At 37.4% G+C, this 23,078-nt stretch overlaps 1 protein-coding gene across 5 annotated transcripts in view; it reads left to right on the top strand.

Moving 5' to 3' along the window:
• Positions 1-293: 293 nt before the first annotated feature.
• Plc21C (Phospholipase C at 21C) overlaps positions 294-23,078 on the top strand; it is a 160,085-nt gene continuing 137,300 nt past the window's right edge. For 4 of the 5 annotated variants that reach the window (XM_090154355.1, XM_090154356.1, XM_090154357.1 and 1 more), the window contains exon 1: positions 295-722. In XM_090154355.1, coding sequence (XP_090010481.1) covers positions 624-722 — 99 coding nt within the window. In that variant the 5' untranslated portion in view covers positions 295-623. Of the gene's footprint in view, positions 723-23,078 lie in introns of all 5 variants that reach the window. The other variant, XM_090154359.1, reaches the window with a different exon arrangement.

Below are 23,078 nucleotides of genomic sequence, written 5' to 3' on the forward strand. Positions count from 1 at the left end.
GGGAGGGTTTATATTTCGACGCGCTGATCTTTGGCGACATCTGGCGGTGAGAGTTTCGTACGCCGGTAACATTTCATCCATCCCCTTTTTTCCTAAAAAATTGCAACCCTCCCGCCATTCCTACCTGATAAGATGGGATTCGAGGATGAAAAGCGGGGACTCGAGAGGGTGGGGGGGAGGACGCGATGTTCGTAGGGCAGATTTTGATTCGGCCCCCCCTCCCTCCTTCCTTCCACTTCCTGAATGATGTTTCTCGTCGTAGCCGTCTAAGAACGAGCGCGGCGCTGCATTCGTACCGCGGGCCTCTGTTCTATTCGCGGTAATCGAACGACTAAGCCTGGCTTTCGCAGTGTGCGCTCAGCGCGGAGTTCCCCTCTACTCTTTACCCCGCGCTTAAACGAGAATTCGACGGTCACGATGGAGAGATTTGGAAGGACATTTTGCGTTCGTTTACGCTAAAACAATGTGGAAGATAGGAACATTGGCAGTCACGATATTCACGGACACGACCAAAACGTTAAGCCTTTAATAGCGCTCGCGAGACCCGAAAGTCTACCCGCCGCGTTCGACACCTTACTGGACTCTTGGAACTTTGACGGATTTTGGGGAGAGATCTATGGAATATGGCTGGTGCTAAGTCCGGAGTACACGTTGTTCAGTTGAAACCGTTGACGGTCATCAAGAGTCTTCAGGACGGCAACAAATTCGTCAAATGGGACGACGTGAGTACCACGATTTCTAGGTTTTATTTTAAGTAATTTTGCGCCGACCCATCCGTCTCCGGGTTTTATTTTCGGCGATCGGCGATTTACTCGCCGAGCCCCCATCAAGCGACGCGGGTTTCCCCGGTTCTCGGCTGCACCCCTCTTGGTTGCCTCGTAAAAGCTAGTTTTATTAAGCATTTAATGGACTAGGAAGATTATTTCGTCGTTAAACGTGTTTTCGTTCGAGGTCTGCGGCGGACGCGAAGCGCTAGCGCGGCAGGGGCTCGACCTTGGAAGCCGCGCGATGTCCCTCGATCCCGCAGCCCCTCTCCCAAATATCTCGATGTTACGGCAATTGAGGGGGAAAATGCCCTCCCTCATCCCCAAGATTAAACCAAATATTTCCCTATCGACATTCCCCTATTTAGTTATCTACGCGTAAAGGTACTTCCACGTAATAATCGTCGTTGAACATTGTACGTCTCTGACTCCCCTTAAAACCTCAACACGTTCAACCCGATTAACCCTCGGTCTAGATTATGCAAATTGCTTAAAAAAAATATCACCTCCGAATCGAACAGTTCAAGGTTAAATCTTATAATTTTGAAATATTTTATAATGATGACTTCTCCATTAGAAATTAAATTAATATTCAAAGTTTACTATGTATAAAAAACGCAAAAATATTGTAAACTGTAGCATCTTCGTAAGCGGTTTGCCGTAATCAGGGAACTGACGAAAATTGCGACATTACTCGTAAAAAGCGACTATATTATCCCTTGGGAGTACACACCTACGCGTTTTATAGCGATTCAAAAGTCGTTTTCCCGTGTTTCGGAACGCTGCCGTAGCGCTTAATTTTTTTTAAACATCTTATACGTATCGTATTACCGTTATTACTGCCAATTTAACTATTGACATCCTAATCTGCTTTTCTCCATACGTACAAATCTTTCAATCGCAGAATTTCGCCGTCTGAAAAACAATTACCGCTAGCGGGAGGGGGGGTGAGGTTTCACTCGTCATCGCCAGCTTTTCCTGTTTGGCACCCGGCGTGGCAAAACCTAATGGCATCGCGAATGCGTTATGTCCAATTTTGTGTTACGTATCTCAACTTTAGACGTACGTTTTAAATGGTAATCAACATCATTTAATTTTTTTTTGCTTAAATCCGATTGAAAATCGGTCAATTTTGTATGCGCAGCAATTTATTTTAATCTTTTCGTCGAGATCGAATCTAGTCTCCGTTTCCGTCCTTTGTAATTTAATTTTAATAAGGGGGTTGGACGACCCCCGGGGTCGATTTTTGTATTTGAAAATGTTTATCTGGTATGGGCGCTCTACCCCCGCCTGTTTAGACAGGAAGGGGAAGCGAATCGATAGTTTCCTTCCCCCTATTTGGGTTTCCCGTCGGCTCCCCCCCCCCCCCACTGGGTGCTTGTTCGAAGTAGTTGTAGGCCTTGGCTTGGGAGAAGTAAAACATGACCGTTTCCATGTTTCCCTTAATATTGCATTGCGGATTAAAATTCGTAATTCCGATTATATTGATTGGAAGCGCTTTTTCATTGGCATTGAATAAAGAGAGTGCATTCTATTAGATGGGGGGGGGGGGGGAGTTGTTTTATTTCTTTATGGGTTTAAATGGTTGTAGGACTGGGCGGATAATCTAGATTCTAGCGGTGACGAAAATACTTCGGATATTTTAGAAAAAACATACCTTACAGGGCCCCCAGAGGTCCTATAATTCCTATAAAATCCTATATTTTCTAAAATGTCCTATCACATCCTATATTTTTAGCAAAATCCCCCAAAATTCCTATAAAATCCTATAATTTTGATATTTTCCCATTTCTAATCCAGCCACTTAGTTAAATTTCTAGATTTAGCTATAGAATAAATTACTATACCAAGTTATTCTAGTCTATACTTTTGTTATTGTTAACACGGTTAGCTAATAGTATATTTTGTGATAAAATTATTAAATAGTTTCTATTTTTTAAGTGAAAATCAAAGATTTATTTCTCTAAATATAGATTTTGTTTTTAAATGCATAAATTTAGTAAATTAAAAAGCATATATAGTCCTATAAAATCCTATAATTTTGTAAAAATAGTCCTATTAAGTCCTATAATTTTAGAAAAATAATCCTATTTTTCTTTTAAAAAAATTGAAGATTTGAGTGGGGGCCTTGACCTTATCATATCTGTTTTTCGTTGTTTTTAAAACGAAAACGTTACCCCCGTTTTATTACGCTATAGCCGTAAGTTACGTAATATCTATAAGTATGACAGTTATAAAATATTATCGTCGAACTGATTTTCAGAGTTATTGGGCAATCGAGGCATAGCACAGAGCCTCTAGTGTCTACATATGGCGAACTATACTACTATCAAGGATGATAATGCTCGGTTCGGTCGCAAGTCCTATTTGGAGCTAGGCGAGAGTGTCAGTGTCGAAAAAAGGTTCGCTAAGAAAATTGACATTAAAAGAATATGGTTATGTTATATACTATAATTAGTTTAATAAAAGAAGTATGACACTGGCTGATTTCGGTTAATGATAGTCTGTCGCCAAGAGTGATTACGTAATCGGAAGTTTCGGAAGAGGAAATTCGTCACAGCCTACAATCTTCGTTGGCAAAATGACTGCCAGCTAGGAGCAACAAACACAAGGAGAACGCTGCTAGCCTTTAAACACGCTAACCAGGGTTGTCACGCCAGGGAAAACAGGGAAATCAGGGAAAAGTCAGGGAATTTAAAAATGGGCCTATAAAGTCAGGGAAATGTCAGTGAATTTTAAGAATTGGTAAAAATTCAGGGAAAAGTCAGGGAATTTTAAGAATTGGTAAAAATTCAGGGAAAAGTCAGGGAATTCAATTTTATCTTGGCACTTTTTGAAGGTACTTTAACTCTAGATCTATGACAAATTCCACGATTATCATTTATTTCCATGAATTTTTGGCTAATTTTTTCAACATTGCAATAACCTTTTTACTGAAATATAATTCCATCAAATTTATTAACTTCTGATAAAAGTAAAATATAAAAGAAAAATTTTGGCTTTAATAAGTCAGGGAAAATCTCTTAAGATGGTCAGGGAAAACAGGGAATTTGAATCTGAAAATTTTGTGGCAACCCTGCTAACGAAGGGTTGTGTACGAATTTCATTGGACGAGCGTCACGAGCCTTTACGCTGAACGTTTTACGGGCGGGGGGGGGGGAGACAATTTCCGAATTTTCCCCTTCCGACGGCAGCAGGCTAAAGCGTCTAGCCAATGAAAAATGTACACAAGAAAATCCACGATTTTTGACGGGTTGCGTTCTCCTTGTGTGGGGTGCTGTGTTTGTTGCTCATATCTGCCAGGCTATTGTCCTGGCGATAAATATTAAAATAATACGCGTTTAGTACTCAAATTAGCAAATAATTACCTTGAGAAACGAAGAGGAGTCAATTTTATGTTCAGTTTCAATAATATGATACGATTAATACGCGTTTAAATTTATGTTATTGGTGAAACATATTATCATGAAAAAACTATTAGCGCCGAAAGAATAGGCAGTGTCATACTTACGTTTACGTTACTTATGATACGATTAATACGAGTTTAAATTTAGGTTATTGGTGAAACATATTATCATGAAAAAACTATTAGCTCCGAAAGAATAGGCAGTGTCATACTTACGTTTACGTTACTTATGATACGATTATTACGCGTTTAAATTGACGCTTTCTTAATTCGTTGAATTAAATAATAAATGTGTCCCAAACATTTGATAAATCATGTCGTCTTGAGGTAATTTGCATAAATCCGGGTTCACGAAATTCCGCAATCATTTAAGGCGTTGAGATCGTTTTGGAAAAATGACCCAGAAATGCTTTTTCTCTTTTCTGTCGGTTGGCGGAAATACACCGAATATTTTTACAGATAAAATTTGCCCAACCTCCCTTTGTCCGTTGTCCTCCCCCCCCTTGAATGTTTTTGTACACAAAAGGGGGGGGGGGGGGTGGTGAAGGGTGTCTGGTACCTCGCGCAGAAGTGGGGGGAGGGGGTCCACTTCCCCTTAATTACAATTTCCGTGAGTGATAATCACGCTTTATAGCGGCTCTGTTATATTTTCGAAGCTTTTTTCGTTATCGAAGCGCCACGATCTTTGAAATTGCATCAACACTTGTGTACGAAACAGGCTCTGGTCCTTATATTCAGGTCAATTATAGCGTAGTTTTTGTCCCCCGCACTGGTCGTTATCATTTACACCCGAGCTCGGGTCATTTTCGGCAATCATATTTTTTTCTTACAGGTTGGGTTTTTTTTTGGCTACGTGTTGTTTATAAATACTTCGTTCTATTTTTTGGTTTTATGATTTATGGCAATTTTGTAATTCATATTTTTTTATTCGGCGGGGCTAATGCCTTGTTTCCAAAACTGCCTTTCCACTGGACTTATTAATATTTGACCTTCTTACGAGCCTGGGAAACTTAAAGGAACGCCGATTGGCTATTATAGCCTTGTCCAACACTGATGTCCAAATACTTAAAGGAAAAGTCCAGGTTGGGTAAAACTTGGAAAATGGCAGCTCGCTTGGCGGGTAGATTTCAGTCGTTTAAAAATTAATTTATCGTCATTAAAAAAAGATACAATTTTAGGACTGATATTTTTCAGTATATTTCGACATGATCTTTCAAATAGACCCAAGTTTTACCGAACCTGGACTTTTCCTTTAAATCGAACTATTTCATATTCAGCTTTAGATGGTCCCACTAAAATAAACGCGATAAAACTACGTCTAAATTCTAATTGTTCTCCTAACTAGGGTTGTGGTGGGTTTAGTTATTTAAAAAATAATTGGTTTAAATCGCAATGTATTTAAATAGAGGAATTAATGAAATGGTAAAAATAATATTTAAACTGTTCCAATACAAATAAAAAATTAGAAAACTAAAATATTAAATTGTAATTAAATTCTATTAAGACTTAATTTAATTTTAGATGATATAACCGATAGAAGCCTTGTATACTTCAATTAGACTGGAATCAAATAATGAAAGAATTGATTTCATTTTCATAAAAAAACCAAAACTGGTAGCTACAGTGGTGTATTGATAGTCCAATGGGCATATTTTTCTAGCAATACAATTTTTTTTTTTAAAGAATGAAACGGGGTCGTCACACGTCAGGGAAAACAGGAAATTTTAAAATTGCCTATAAAGTCGGGGAATTTGTAAAATTAGTAAAAGGTCAGGGAATTCGATTTTCTCTTCACGCTTTTTGAAGGTATTATTACTCTAGATCTATGAAAAATTCTCTGATTATCATTTATTTCCTTGAAAGTTTGGCTAATTTTTTCAACATTGCAATAATCTTTTTACTGAGATATAAGTACATTTAAATTTTAACTTTCGATAAAAGTAAAATATAAAAAAAATGGCCTTAAAAAGTCAGGGAATAGTTAGGGAATTTGAATCTGAAAATTTTGTGGCAACCCTGTGAAAAGTAACTAAATCTGCGTTTTTACGGTTTCGTACATTGTATTAATGAAAAAATGCAGTGTGATTTCTGAACCGAGATACTAAGATTAAAAAAATTGCTGACTATAGCAAACTTGGGTATAAAAGTTATTTATTTTTATCTAAGCATATCGTTTCGTTGGTATTTGCCTTCTTTACCCTCTAATTTAGTAATTTGTGGTGGAAAAGATCCAGCTGGCCAGTTATCTGAGTAGAAAGACTTGGGAGATAAAACAATTAGCTTCGGTACATAACTGGCGACTTCGTCTTGCGCTCTGGTTCTATCCTAATTGTTTTCAAGATATTTATATAATCTGATTTTGGCTTATGAACCACGTTGGTTTTTTTCCACCGGGGATAGTTTATTTTTCGAGGTGTAGCCTCGTCCCTCTGAGGTTTATTTTGAAGCCGTTGTTACGTCAATTGTCTCTCATTCATTCCGAGTATTATACCTTCTGTCTGTTTCCCGTCGTACAGGATGGAATCATCTCATCTCAACGTGGGTTGCAAAATGGATTCAATTACTTCGTAATCGATCATTCGCCTTGTAGAAAGGGGGTTAGTAATTACGCGCGCCCTAAATTTTATTTTATTATTTTAAATACTTTATTTTATAATGTAAATCGAGCCCTTGGCCGTATGCGTGTTACATTCAAGATAAGTTGATACAATCGGGTCAAAATATTTAACGCGACTAAGATGGATTTGCTTTAATTGTAACAGGGAGACGAGGTAAAATGTAACTTTATTAAATCTTTGTTGCGCAGACGGTCATGCAAATTTTTAATTGTATAATTTCCATTTACACTGCGTCTGAGAAATCGCGTAAGTTTACTCAATTAACTGATTCACAAATTGTTTACAAGGAAATTAACATTTATAGCGAGCCATTAGAATTGCGATTTTAATGATTTTGGTTCACACCAGATGGCGCCAATTTAACTTTTTGGCAATAATGGATTTATAACAATAGCTTAAGTCATGTTTTGCGTGAAAACTATGAACAAGAAATCAACTCTGGGAAAGAAACGCGAAGAGATTTCATATTTTCAGATAATTTTACGTTTCAGACTATTGGCGCCATCTGGTAAAGACTCGGGGTATTTAAAATCAACCTCTAATGGCGTGTGTATAAAATAGTTTTTCATTGGTCGATTTGTATTTTCTCAAAGTTGGAAAATTAAAATCTGTTTTGACCGATAAATTTCAAAGACGAAAGCTACCCAACCTAACTTTTCTCGCGCTATAAATTTGTAGGCAACAGTTGCGTGACAAAACTCGCGTACTTCGAATGCGCCATTAAATAGGACCGTTTTATGAACTTTCAATCTGACGTTTACGCGACATTAAACTTTGAATCACCACGACGACTGTTTAAACACACTCCGATTAACGTAAAAATTTATAGGCTATATAATTTCGATCTCTCTATAAAAGGTACCTTTTCTCGTTACATCATTTCCGTAGCGTTTGTCCAACCCTTCTCCTACCTTTTCAACAAAATAGCCATGAAACTATTAATATTTATCTAGAAGCTTTAAAAATATTTATTGAAAATTGCTAACATCACGCTGAATATTTTTATCTCTCTAAGTACTTTTAATTTTCGTCCTCTCCTTGGAGTTATTTGGCCTAATGTCGATTGTTAGCGGACAGTACTGGCCATGGGGAAGAGCGAGTGAAATCTGCGACGTTTAATACTTCGGATCGGGGCGCGATCAGCTCGTAGCCACTACAATTTGGCTCTTATGAAATGATTTTCTTATCTCCGCGTGTTTCACCCTGTAAAAAATCTAAAGAGCTGTTTACGTAATGAAACTGCCTTCTCTTTTCTTCATACCTCATAGATATATAAACCAGGGTCGCTAGTCAGCCCGAATCAAGCCGGAGTGGTGGGGTAAAGACTGCCTCTCTGTATATATCTTCGCTTTTATCGGGCTGTTTTACGGTGGTGCCAACATTCTGAGAAATCGCGCGTAGTGTATTCTCTTTGAAAAGCGACGCGTAGTTTTCTAGTAGCGGTTTCGCAATGTAGATGGCAGCAGACGTTGCGAGGGAATGTAATGAAGGCGTGAATGCGTGTTACCAATAATTGCGTGTTTGGATAATTCGAGTGTATATTGAACCATCTTATGCTACGGGTTTATCGCGTGTTATCATATTTTTCGCTTAATTAATACTCTACTGTACAAAGCGCGTTTTGGGTTTCTGTAAACCATACATTATTCTTGAAGTACAGTCAGTGATTCAAATATATAACGGTGCTTTCAAATCACGTTTAATGTACCTATAATTTAATTAAATGGAGGGATTTTTACCAAAACAGTTGGTAACAATTATTATTCAAAATATTTTCAAATAACAAGTAGTAATTTAAATTTAACGAAGATAAAGGTTTTCACTGGTAAAAAGTCATTTAATTTATAATGATCTTAAATGTTATGAAAATTATTTGTAATTTATTATTATTATGACGTTTCTTAAAGGGAATATAACCCTCAAAGCAATATTTGTGTTAGACCCCTTCAATTTTTTAAATTTCCCTGTACAGTGGCGCCAAACATTTTCAAAGCCGGAGGCAAGAGCGGCCAGAGCTGCAAACGTTGGTGCCTGAGGTTATATTCCCTTTAAACGTTCTGGTCATATTTAAACGTAATTTCAAAGTTCCAATCAAATCAAAACCTAGAAACTAGCATTTACAACAAAATGTAAGGCAATACGTAAAGTACAATTTAAAAAAGTTTAATTTTAGGCCTTAAAATGGGCAGGGAATTTATCTGAAATATTGCGGCAATCCTGTTACAGGTTATAATAATACAAGCAAAGTATCTAAAATTTCAAAGTTATTGATTAAAAATCAATAAATATTATTTTTAATATATTTAACAAAAATAAGTGTTCTGAAATGAAATTCGTTTGCGTAAATACGCGAAAAAGGTAAAGCGTAGTTCGGTTTAATCTGTTATTTTCGGATTGAGTGAAACAGCTTTTCATAATTTCAAACGCAGCGTCCTTCTAGCACCGAACCAACACGCGAAAATCAAAATATAGTGAAACCTCGTCTTAGAAGCCTTTTCCGTTCGCAAACTGCTTCAGCGTCGAGCCGAAGCGAGTCAAAGAGCAAACCGGGCTCCCATATGGAACCGTACGTAGAGCGTTTGGGGGCTTTTTCTGAATATCTAGAAACCCTTTTTTTGGGTGGGGGGTGGCTAGAGCGAAAGGGTGCCTAGTGTGGAAAGCTTATATAGGCAGAATGATGTAGAGGTGGAGAATCTACTTAACCCTTAAAACACAGAAGCCTCCCTCTCTAAGGAAGTTTTTCTCGCGGATCAGCAGATTCGAGCTCCCTTCCAGAACACGAGACTGGGAGAAACAAGCGCGTCCCGGGAGACACACTGAGTATTTCCAATCGTTTCATGTTCACGCGCGAGAGTTGCGTGGACGGCTTGCCACCAGCCTCCTACGCGCTGTAACCCGGCTACCTGATTTAAAGGCATTGAAACTAAAGCTAGATGACTTTGGCCTATGGTGATGTCTCGGTAATTAGCTTATAGCTGATTATTACTTGTGTTTTTTAATATTTTCCAAGATCTATCACAGATCGCTTGGTGAGCTGCTCTAGGTTCATTGTGTTAATATTTCCCTAATATCAACCAGGTAATTTCACGTATTTGACATTTATCCAATGTCGTTGTATACATTTTTCACATTTACCAAATATCATTTGACATTTTTCAATTTGATATATTTTTCGCGCCTAACAAAAATCTACTTAAATATATTTTTCGCGCTTAACAAAAATCTAATTAAATATATTTTCCGCACTTATCAAAAATCTACTAGATAAAATTGTAACATTAACTTATCGTAACTAGGTAAAATTGTAACATTAACTTATCGTAACTAGGTAAAATTGTAACATTAACTTATCGTAACTAGGTAAAATTGTAACATTAACTTATCGTAACTAGGTAAAATTGTAACATTAACTTATCGTAACTAGGTAAAATTGTAACATTAACTTATCGTAACTAGGTAAAATTGTAACATTAACTTATCGTAACTAGGTAAAATTGTAACATTAACTTATCGTAACTAGGTAAAATTGTAACATTAACTTATCGTAACTAGGTAAAATTGTAACATTAACTTATTGTAACTAGGTAAAATTGTAACATTAACTTATTGTAACTAGGTAAAATTGTAACATTAACTTATTGTAACTAGGTAAAATTGTAACATTAACTTATTGTACAGGGTTCGTACACGACCTGGAATACCTGGAAAAGTCAGGGAATTTGAAAATGTTTCCAAAATGTCAGGGAAAAGTCAGGGAATTTGAAAATGTTTCCAAATGTCAGGGAACAGTCAGGGAATTTTAAAAGGTTTCCAAATGGTCAGGAAAAATTGGGAATTTGAAAATAATTCCAAAATGTCAGAAAAGTCAAGGAATTTGAAAATGGTTCCAAAAAGTAAGGGAATTTTAAAAGGACCCCAAAAAATCAGGCAAGCAAATTTTTGAAAGAAATTTTTTTTGAGATTTTGACTTCAAACAGTTAATTTATTCTACAAAAATGGTCAGTGAAAATTTGGCAATTTGTTCAGGGAAAACCTGGAAATGTCAGGGAATTTAACCCTGGAAATTTTGTACGAACCCTGTTGTAACTAGATACAATTTTAATTTTTTCCGCGAAAATTGAAATGATTGGCGTTAAAATTTGATTCGGCTGCGGCGCAACGCCTATTCCAACTGCAGTAGTTTACATTTCAACTTTTGGCACTCTAGTACTAAAAAAGTAAAAAAAAAGAAGCGTAATTTCGCCAGTCAGCCGAAAAAGTTTCCCGGGAACTTTCTCTCGCTCTTGAAAAGCGCTTTCTCGAAAAGCTACCTTCGACGCATTAAGGCACTCTCAAAAGCCTCTTTATTAACGACTCCTAAGGTGAAAGACTTCTGTTTCCTACACATTATGGACATGACCATCAAAAACTCCCTTCCCGCGTCCCTAATCATATTTCTACGAAGAATGATGGCTTTGGGCAAATATCATTAGCGGATACTCATCTGGAAGATATTTTATATATTTATGTTTTAACTAAGGTGTGACCGAAAAGTGTATTCGGGTTATTAACAGAGAATGATTCCCGGGAAAAAACCACGCCCTTCCGGTAAGGGAGAAGCTTGGACTTCTTAATTAAAAGAAGTTTCTTCAACAAGAGCGAAACACCCTTTTTCTTGTCGGAACCAGGGCCCCCGGAGGTCCTATAATTCCTATAAAATCCTATATTTTAAAAAATGTCCTATAACATCCTATATTTTTAGCAAAATCCCTCAAAAGTCCTATAAAATCCTATAATTTTGATATTTTGCCAATTTCAAATCCAGCCACTCAGTTAAATTGCTAGATTTAGCTATAGGATAAATTCCTATACCAAGTCTAGAATATTCTAGTCTATACTTTTGTTATTGTTAACATGATTAGCTACTAGTATATTTTTGTGATAAAATGGTTAAATAGTTTTAAGTGAAAATCAGACTTATTTCTCTAATGTAGATTTGTTTTTAAATGCATAAAGTTAGTTAATTAAACCGGGTTGCCACGGTACCTGGAAAACCTGGAATTCCTGGAAAAGTCAGGGAATTTCAATATGGGTCTAAAAATCGGGGAAAAGTCAGGGAATTTCAAAAATTAGTCTAAATATCAGGGAAATGTCAGGGAATTTAATTTCGGTTGCAAATAGGAAACCTTTACTAAAATTTAGGGTAAATAAATACAAAATTTAACCACAAAATAAGTCAGGGAAAATCTCCGGAGATAGTCAGGGAAAACCTGGAAAAGTCAGGGAATTTGAATGAGAAAAACTGTGGCAACCCTGTTAAATAGCATATATAGTCCTATAAAATCCTACAATTTTGTAAAAATAGTCCTATAAAGTCGTATATTTTTAGAAGAATAATCCTATAAAGTCCTATATTTTTAGAAAAATAATCCAATTTTTCCTATAAAAAATTGAAGATTTGGGTGGGGGCCCTGTAAGAGCGAAACACCCCTTTTCTTATCCCTCAATTGGGAAAAATAGGTGCGAGTGCAAAGGTCTCGCAACGAGTGGTCATGTTTAATCGAGAGGGACCGGAAGTAGTGCAGGATTGCCACAGGTCAGGAAAAAGTCGGGGAATTTGAAAGTAGGATTACAAAGTCTGGGAATTTTAACTAACCTGAAGAGTCACTTACAGTATAATAAAAGCTGAAGTTAAAAGATTAAAAATCTGGTCAAAGTAAAATATTTATGAAGTTCTAAAATGACCAATTTTGGCCTTAAAGAAAACGTCAAGGAAAATTTATAAAAGTGGTCGAGGGAAAAGTCGGGGAATTTTAAAGTGAAAATTTTGGTGGCAACCCTGAAGCGTTTGTGTGGTGTGGTGGGGTGGGGTGGGGTGGGGGAGGCGGTGTATTAATCAGCCTGAACCCGTAATTCTCTAAGCGAACCAATGGAGTAAGCCACAGCCAATGAAAATGCGGAACCGTTGATGCGTTTAGTACATGGTGACCGTACGTCCTATATTTTATAATTTTTCCCATATTTTCAATGTGTTCTTATAACTTCCTATAATTACACTATTTTCCCATATTTTAACCGTTGCAATTTTTTTATTTTTTAATAATAATAATAATAATAATAATAATAATAATAATAATAATAATAATAATAATCAGTTAGGCCTATGGTGGTGCCTTGGGTAATTAGCCTAAGTCATCAAGCGACTTTTTAAAGCCATTAATTCAGGTGGCCGGGTTACAACAGCTCCCTACACTCACTATTACCGTTAACCTCTACGTTTGATATCCAAATCTACAAAGTTAGAAGTATTAGAAATCTTCGCTGACTAAACCAATTATGTAACCCTTAAAAACCATGAATTTTAAATTCAGAAGTAATTTAAACCTATATTTTTCTGTAATTTAGTCGTTTAGGGCGTGATAACTCAAATACCCCATATAGTTAGTAGTAGAATCCTGCAAACTAGTGTTACAAGGCCTATATTGTGATAGGATTAGCGGGTTGAAAATACTAAAAGGTAAACTAACAGTGATGGCAACATTATTTAGCGCGTAGTCTCTCAATACATGTACCGTCTCTTTCGAAGTTTTAAAAATAATGGCGCGTTAGTTCGTTATACGTTTCTGTGTTGGCCGTCTTCCATAAATTTGAGGGAAATTCGCGGGAAAAATATCCTACGAAAGCGCCGTTACTAAACCCCTTTCTTTGTTGTGGCGCACACGAATTTCTAATTATAATATTATCTCCTAAGCTTTCGAGACGGAACCGATGCTTCTTACGTATAAGGCAAGCGTACAGTTTTCTCTTTTATTTGTACTTATATGGAAAAGCAGTTATATTGGGCAATATTGGAGGCTTGGGATAATACTAGCCAGATTAATTATAATTTCAATTTGGTTTGAATTACCAATGAGGGAAAAATATAAATATATTTTGCAAGGTGAAAGCGCCGTGAAATGTCTAAAAATTAATTAAACTAAAAATATCATTTAAATCGATGAAGTTAAAAAAAATATCATTTAAATCGATGAAGTTAAAAAAAATATCATTTAAATCGATGAAGTTAAAAAAAATATCATTTAAATCGATGAAGTTAAAAAAAATATCATTTAAATCGATGAAGTTAAAAAAAATATTATTTAAATCGATGAAGTTAAGAAATCGGGTTTAAATTTAACACGAATTTTCAAGTTCATTAGGTTTTGCAGTGTCGTTGAGCCGTGGAAACAGATTAGCCGAAAGCTTTTCTTTAAGAATGTCGGTAATTTTCTTGAAATTTGCATATGGATGACAAAAGGAATATTCCAAGGACGACCTTGTTTCTCGCCATACCGCTTCCTCAGCTGCCAAAATATCAGATGGCGAAAATCGTTGCGACGTAAATATCGAAAACGTGTGGCCAAGTTTCAAATTTATGCCTATTCCGTATTTTTTTTTTCTAAAGTCGTTTCGAAACGGCCTTACGTATTTAGCGTTCGCAAATTATGATTGATTTTCCAAGAACGTTGTAAGATATCCACGAAGCTCTTACCTTTTAAGGAATCGAATAATTTTCACTTACTCTATAAATATTTTCTGATTAATTTGTTATAGTCTAATCGTATTGAAATTTTAGCTTAAATTTATAAAAATTCAGATAATAATTGACGAGGTAAGCCCATCTTCGAAAACGTGTAGCTAGGAGTGTAGGTTATATGCAATGAAGCCACGTTTAAACGTTTTCCCTACACGTTTACGAGGGGTAGCTTAATCTACTATTGAGTATTCTATATGAAATGGAATGGAAATTTGAATTGGGGGGGGGGGATAGTCTGAAGACGCGATTAATTTGATGGGAAAATCAATTGGGCGTCGGCGACTTGGTTTTGGCTGGTTTCCGGTGACCCACGAATGACGATTCATTAGGCTTCCTCCCTTTTGACTCCTTTGTCTCCATCCGAGCGGGTCCTTGGTTGGTGTCTTCCTCGGTGTTTGGTCTATTATCGGCGTTTGATCGGAGGCACGGAATTTAATTAAATATCTCAACTCTTATCGCGTTAACGGCGACAACGGCTGCGTTACAGCGTCCCGGAATATTGTACGACTTCTTAGGCTACTCTTTTGCCTCGTTTCTAGTTGACTCAAGGTTATTCTTTGACAACTCAAGGTCAGATAAATTGCCACATCTAATTAAACGCATTCCTTAATTAATCCCTCTTTAAGACAGTGGCGGAGGGATGCGTTTGGGTGGGGTCTGGCTATTTCTAATTTTGTGATTGCTTCGAAGGCTAGTAGCGCAAGGGACAATCTTCCGTTAATTGACGAAACCACTTTCGGTTTTTAGGATGGCTTTCGGTAATTGACGAAAGCGCTATTTCGGTTTCTAGGATTGCTTTCGTTAATTGACGAAACCGCTCTTTCGGTTTCTAGGATTGCTTACGTTAATTGACGAAACCGCTCTTTCGGTTTCTAGGATTGCTTACGTTAATTGACGAAAGCGCTCTTTCGGTTTCTAGGATTGCTTACGTTAATTGACGAAAGCGCTCTTTCGGTTTCTAGGATTGCTTACGTTAATTGACGAAAGCGCTCTTTCGGTTTCTAGGATTGCTTACGTTAATTGACGAAAGCGCTCTTTCGGTTTCTAGGATTGCTTACGTTAATTGACGAAAGCGCTCTTTCGGTTTCTAGGATGGCTTTCGGTAATTGACGAAAGCGCTCTTTCGGTTTCTAGGATTGCTTACGTTAATTGACGAAAGCGCTCTTTCGGTTTCTAGGATTGCTTACGTTAATTGACGAAAGCGCTCTTTCGGTTTCTAGGATTGCTTACGTTAATTGACGAAAGCGCTCTTTCGGTTTCTAGGATTGCTTACGTTAATTGACGAAAGCGCTCTTTCGGTTTCTAGGATTGCTTACGTTAATTGACGAAAGCGCTCTTTCGGTTTCTAGGATTGCTTTTGTTAATTGACGAAACCGCTCTTTCGGTTTCTAGGATTGCTTACGTTAATTGACGAAAGCGCTCTTTCGGTTTCTAGGATTGCTTACGTTAATTGACGAAAGCGCTCTTTCGGTTTCTAGGATTGCTTACGTTAATTGACGAAAGCGCTCTTTCGGTTTCTAGGATGGCTTACGTTAATTGACGAAAGCGCTCTTTCGGTTTCTAGGATTGCTTACGTTAATTGACGAAAGCGCTCTTTCGGTTTCTAGGATGGCTTTCGGTAATTGACGAAAGCGCTCTTTCGGTTTCTAGGATTGCTTACGTTAATTGACGAAAGCGCTCTTTCGGTTTCTAGGATTGCTTACGTTAATTGACGAAAGCGCTCTTTCGGTTTCTAGGATTGCTTACGTTAATTGACGAAAGCGCTCTTTCGGTTTCTAGGATGGCTTTCGGTAATTGACGAAAGCGCTCTTTCGGTTTCTAGGATTGCTTACGTTAATTGACGAAAGCGCTCTTTCGGTTTCTAGGATTGCTTACGTTAATTGACGAAAGCGCTCTTTCGGTTTCTAGGATTGCTTACGTTAATTGACGAAAGCGCTCTTTCGGTTTCTAGGATTGCTTACGTTAATTGACGAAAGCGCTCTTTCGGTTTCTAGGATTGCTTACGTTAATTGACGAAAGCGCTCTTTCGGTTTCTAGGATGGCTTTCGGTAATTGACGAAAGCGCTCTTTCGGTTTCTAGGATTGCTTACGTTAATTGACGAAAGCGCTCTTTCGGTTTCTAGGATTGCTTACGTTAATTGACGAAAGCGCTCTTTCGGTTTCTAGGATTGCTTACGTTAATTGACGAAAGCGCTCTTTCGGTTTCTAGGATTGCTTACGTTAATTGACGAAAGCGCTCTTTCGGTTTCTAGGATGGCTTTCGGTAATTGACGAAAGCGCTCTTTCGGTTTCTAGGATTGCTTACGTTAATTGACGAAAGCGCTCTTTCGGTTTCTAGGATTGCTTACGTTAATTGACGAAAGCGCTCTTTCGGTTTCTAGGATTGCTTACGATAATTGACGAAAGCGCTCTTTCGGTTTCTAGGATTGCTTACGTTAATTGACGAAAGCGCTCTTTCGGTTTCTAGGATTGCTTACGTTAATTGACGAAAGCGCTCTTTCGGTTTCTAGGATTGCTTACGTTAATTGACGAAAGCGCTCTTTCGGTTTCTAGGATGGCTTTCGGTAATTGACGAAAGCGCTCTTTCGGTTTCTAGGATTGCTTACGTTAATTGACGAAAGCGCTCTTTCGGTTTCTAGGATTGCTTACGTTAATTGACGAAAGCGCTCTTTCGGTTTCTAGGATTGCTTACGTTAATTGACGAAAGCGCTCTTTCGGTTTCTAGGATTGCTTACGTTAATTGACGAAAGCGCTCTTTCGGTTTCTAGGATTGCTTACGTTAATTGACGAAAGCGCTCTTTCGGTTTCTAGGATGGCTTACGTTAATTGACGAAAGCGCTCTTTCGGTTTCTAGGATTGCTTACGTTAATTGACGAAAGCGCTCTTTCGGTTTCTAGGATGGCTTTCGGTAATTGACGAAAGCGCTCTTTCGGTTTCTAGGATTGCTTACGTTAATTGACGAAAGCGCTCTTTCGGTTTCTAGGATTGCTTACGTTAATTGACGAAAGCGCTCTTTCGGTTTTTAGGATGGCTTTCGGTAATTGACGAAAGTGCTATTTCGGTTTCTAGGATTGCTTTCGTTGGGTGACAGAACTATTTCGTTTCAACCTTTGTCCTTTCAAGTAAAAATTTCCGTTTATCACAATTGACTTGGTTTCATTTTAATACGAAGGATCGTAGTTGGCTTTTTTTGGCTATCAGGGCTAATGTGGTAACCGACCAACCGGAAATATTTTATCGAAGTGGGACCAGTTAAAAAAGGGTCTTTATTGAAGCACCTTTTGAACCTTGCATTTAGAGCGTAGATCTACTTGTCGAAAGGTATATTTTGGTACTCCTCCCAAGTCGTGGCAGCAGGGGCGCACTGGCTTTTATTAGGCGTTGCCTCAATGGCGTTTTTCATTCTTCTCATTTTATTATTTGACGTTCGGGTAATATAAATATAAGTAATATTTCAGTCTTTGTCTCCCTTTCTATTGGATACTTGACACCTTCACTGTCGGGTTTGTCATCGATGCTGTCCAAGCGGAAGTTTCCTTCCGTCCTGTCAATTCATTCCTTTTGTTTTTCGCCCTTTTTTAATCGCTTTATTTTTTTAAATGTTTAAAAATGCCGGATTTTAATTGAGATACATTTTTAATTATTCTTCCCGTCATTCGTAACAATTGATATCTTGTCAATTTAGAAATAAGAATACATTTTAGAACTTTATTCTAAATTCTTTCTACTGAAAAGCTTAGGATAACAGATATAGCTTTTTCTTTTTATAGTTCTTATATTGTATTGAAGAATCGCCGAATTGTTTTCATAATTTCAAGACGAATAAATTTTATGTAAATATTGCTTTAAGCTTTATTTGAATATTTTCACATTTGAGATAACTTTATATTCTAAGAATATTTATCGTCTAGATTTACATCGCCAGAATAAAAAAAAATGGCAATAAAGTCCGCCTGAAATATTTAAAACATTGCCGCAGCTCGAAAGTTTTCTCGGATTGAAGCTCGTCTCTAATCTTCGGCGCATCCAGGTTTATCCCCGCTCGCCTTCTAAATTCTCATTCGATCCGGCTCCTAAATTTCGGCGCGGAATAAGTACGGCTGCAGTGAAAAATGGAGTTTGGAGGGATATTGGCGCGTTCCGGGGGCAGTCTTTGAAGGATGAAATACGAACGGGGATTTCTCGGCCGATCTTTCGCCGCAACTCGGCCCGTTTCTCTAAAACGCCGTGAAAAATACGAAGAGATTCCGAGAACGGTATTTTCCCCGTGACTGTTATTTGACGGGCTCTTTTACGACGACGAAAAATTATTTGATCTCTTTCAACGCTCGTTGGTTGAATGGGTTTGGCTCAAAAATGGAATTCCACCATTCCCCCATTATTTAGCTTCTCTTATTTATTTTATCATTTATTATTTCTGTCGGAATCTCTCCTAAACACGACGCCGTTGATTCTTATCCTCGGGTTTTTTTTCAGAATTTTTGTCCCCAAAACGACTATTTCAATTAGATTTATCTTCTCGAGCCTACTGGCATTGAGAACATCTTGTAAGTCGTCTGATATTTATGGATTTACTTGGAGAATGCGTATCGTGGTTTTGATAGAAACCTTTCTTTTCTCCCCTAACTTTGCCCGCGACGGAAGGTAACATAGTCTATCTTCGTGATTAACTAGCGGCTAATTTATTAATTAAATTAGACCGTTTGCCCTTGGATTTAGTTAAAATTCCCTGGCCACAGGTTTGGTTGATAATTATCGATAATTATCCGACGAAAATTTTTTTATAATTACCAAATTAAAATTGTTGAGCTGAATTTTGCAGTAAGAGTTTAATTTCCAAACAATACTTACAGGTTGTAAGCACTATATATAGCAGTATTTATATTTCCTACTATCCAAATTTAATTTTATCACATCGGACAATTTCGTACATAAATACGGTTAAAAAGGCGCCGATTTGTTGTTTTTTTTTAATTATCGTATAAATCTGATTTTTTCATTTTTTCCGAAAAAATCCTATTTTTTGCCAACACTGCCTGGCCATATCGACCCTCTCTTTTCATTCAACTAGTTGAATTAACTACAGTCGCGTCTACTAGTTATCCCGTTGTGGCTGACTTTCACACCACTAAACTTATTGAGCCCCGAATCGAGTTCCTTCAACTATCTAAATGAAACCGTTTCAGCAAAGATAATTACATTAAGGAGGTCCTATAATTCCTATAATGTTTCCGAAATACCTAGTATAGTGAATTTCTTGAGACTTATCGCAACGTTCTTTCGTTTGCCGACCGAAATATTGAATGTTAGTGCCTCTAGTGAGATAAAAATGAACTAAAAAAGTTAAATACATCTAATTTTAATCATTCCCTTTTTCCTTTAACTTAATTGTTAAACTCCTCTAAAACATTTATTATAAACTATATTATTTAAAATATACCTTTTTTTACATTTTTGTTTAAACTACTATATTATAACCAAATCATTGTTAACAACTATTGTTTTTTCCTCCTCACAATGGCTGCATATAAGCTACATCTAGCTTAGCAGCTATGTATTCTTACTAAATAATAAATAAATTTTATTTTAAGGTAAATTATTTAACTTATTGTGCCATATTAATTTTCCCAGGAAATCCTATGTTTCGGAAATTTTAGTCCTATATTATCCTATATAATCAAATTGTGTCCCTTCTAATCCTATAAATTGACAAATATCCTATTTTTCCTATAAGTATTTAAATTTTTTGGTTGGGCTCCCTGGGAGTTGAATCCGTCAATTTTTACGAAAATATTTTTTTTCGTTATCCCTGATGAGATGCGGGATTTTGAATATTATTCCCATAGGCTAAAAACTTTTTACTACTTCCGTTAAAGCTACTGAATGTAACCAACCTATATGAATTTAACTTAATGACCAAAACAAGTATATCGCAGTTTTGTAAATCTCCCTTCGCTACGCCAAAAACTGTTTATACGCGTTGGAGGAATCTGTCTGACGTGAGCTTATTTTTAAGTAAGATCGGGGATGGGGGAGGGGCTTTCTGAAATTAGAATGTCGGCATCACCGCATTGCGCTCCAAGACGCGCGCGCTCTGCCCTCGTATATACACCGTCTCTCTCTCTCTCTCTCTCTCTCTCTAGCTTTATACATTTTTAACGCGCGCTAAATCCTCCGCAGCAGTTTTTCTCCATCTCATAATGGGAACTCTGCGGGCTGCGACTCTACTTTGCTATTATACCAAAGTACCGTTGTATTCAGTGAAATTATAGTCAGTATTATTTCTGGGACACAAATTCTTTCGGCACGGCTGTTTGCCGACGAACTAAATAAAGATTTTTATCTTATTCAGACTCCAGTAAGGCGTAGTTTAATAGTCTATTATCATCCTAGCAATGATGTAACGCGGTTAACCGCGCTACGTCTTGACAAGAAGTTATTCGATTCCCCGAAGAAAAGCCACGCCCCCCCTTCGCCTTTCCGCGCGTAATCTTTCCTCAGTTTCTCCCGGTAAGGTGGAAAATACCGAGCTACGACTACGATTCAGGGTTGGCAAGAACCAGCCAGACTAGCTTAAACCACCCTTGTTTTTAGCCGGATTTAACCACCAAATGAAATCCATGGTTAAACCCACTTTTTTTATTAAAAAAAAATTGAGGATTGAATTAGAAATATTGAAAAAACTAAAACTTAACCTTCACTTTTTGTCGTAAGTAATGAGAGCTAGATATAAGCAATTAGGGGATCTTAAAATTCATTTTGCGCGTGAAAATACGCCGCCATGTTAGGGTATAAAAGCGGGTAATTAAGTCCGATATATCTCACAATGTAAAGGTACTGTAATGAGGGCTAGATATAAGCAATTTGAACATTTTTTATTAATATTTTTATCCTGTTTAAGCCACTAGATACAGCCGGTTTTAACCGTACTGGATTTTTAAATTTAAAAAAGCCGGTTTTTTGGCAACCCTGCTACGATTACGTACTGTCTCGCTTGAAAGTGGAAGCTACGTATTAGCCGTTAACATTCTTGGTCTGGGTATAACTGTTTCTTTGTCATCTCGGACGGACTATCACATTTTATACCCGTTCGCTTTTGAAAATGTAAATTATTTTCCCCGAGAGTTGCCGGAATCGTTTCGCTGTGTGAATATTAGTTTTTTGTACAATGTGTACTCGGATAACAATGCGATAGTCACGGATGAAATTGTCCGTATAATGGAGTGTGGGCTGGTCCGAGATTCGATTCTTTACCATCCGGAACATATTTTTAAGAATAAGGAACGATGAAAGAGCTTTGTTTTTCAATTTGAATCGAGTTATTTGGACTTAAGTCAATATTTGAAATCCTTCTGTTAAAACCAACTTCGCGCTGTCCGATAACTTACTGGACATTATTTGACTATATAAGAATATAGCGATACCTTAGTGTTAAAGTTGGTGTGACGGAGTGGTTAGCACTTTCACCTCGCAGCAAGAGGAGCCGGGTTCGATCCCAGCTTGTGGCACTGGGTGAAAACTTGGAACTACTCCTTCCGCGTTGAGTTTGCAAGGTCTCTCCCCCACTCGTTTAATAGGTTTTACCCCTTTCCTCTTCCATAAAAACTTGTCGAGGTTAACGTTAATAGTTAGTGTAGGGATCTGTTGGCTCGATCGCGTGGCATGCAGGGCTTGCCACCACCCTCCTACGCAATAAGCATTGTAACCCGGTCACCTGGATTATTGGCTTTAAAAGTCGCTTGATGACTTAGGCCTAAGGTGGTGCCTTGGGTATTAGCCTAGCTGATTATTATTAAAAAAAAAAGGTTAAGCGAATCGAGATACGTTATTTTATTGAGAAACAATTAATTGGTAGTCATCGCTTATTTTAAATTAGGCTAATTTGTTACTCATTTTTATTTATTTTCGTTATTGTATTATTAATTGCAACAATAACATTTAGGTTTTTCGACTAGTATTTAAAACTAATATTTAATCAAAAATCGCAATCATGGTTGCCACGGTACCTGTAAAACCTGCTATTCCTGGAATCAGGGAAAACTCGGGGAATTTGATTGTGAAAATTCTGTGGCAACCCTGTAAATCTTTTATTCATTTACGCTTTGATTAGTAAATTGGCTGAACGTTTCCCTTCAATTAAAAGTTAATAATTGTCTTTAAAAAAGTTTAAATCAATTCCAGAATATTTTCAGTTACGAAATACAACAATTATTTTTATTTTATTTTTCAATTCAAACTTAGTGGTGTTTCCGACGATATTGTTAGATCAGTTTGGTCGTTAAATTTGGGAGAATCTTTTGATAACATTTGAAATCTAGTCCTCTTAGTAGCGTACGCTGACCTTACTTTGGCACCTTTTATCGAAATCATTCAGACGAAAACCGGAAAAGGAGGGGAAGGGGGGGGGGGGGAAGAGGCCTCGCTAGACACTATAGAGCTCGAAACTAACCGAATCGAACGCGGTAGATGGCGGTTTCGATAGAGAAGCGAGATCTCGCTAATTTTCCGATATACTCTGGGGTCTCCGCTCCGACTGTATATATGGCGTGGATGGCGAACTACGCGAAAACTTTCCCCACCAGAGAGGACGAGGGAAGCTTAGAAAGTTGAAAATGGGTCGCTATGGCGACGGAGGAAAAGAACCAATGACGAAGATTCCCCCTCTTCATTCCATTTGCTAAATCCCACGGCGGGGGGGGGGGCGTACTTAAGAGCCCGGGCAATGGCACTCTTTA

Source organism: Leiobunum rupestre, chromosome 7 (genome assembly GCF_980474605.1).
Source record: "Leiobunum rupestre chromosome 7, qqLeiRupe1.1.hap1, whole genome shotgun sequence".
Lineage (NCBI taxonomy): Eukaryota > Metazoa > Arthropoda > Arachnida > Opiliones > Sclerosomatidae > Leiobunum > Leiobunum rupestre.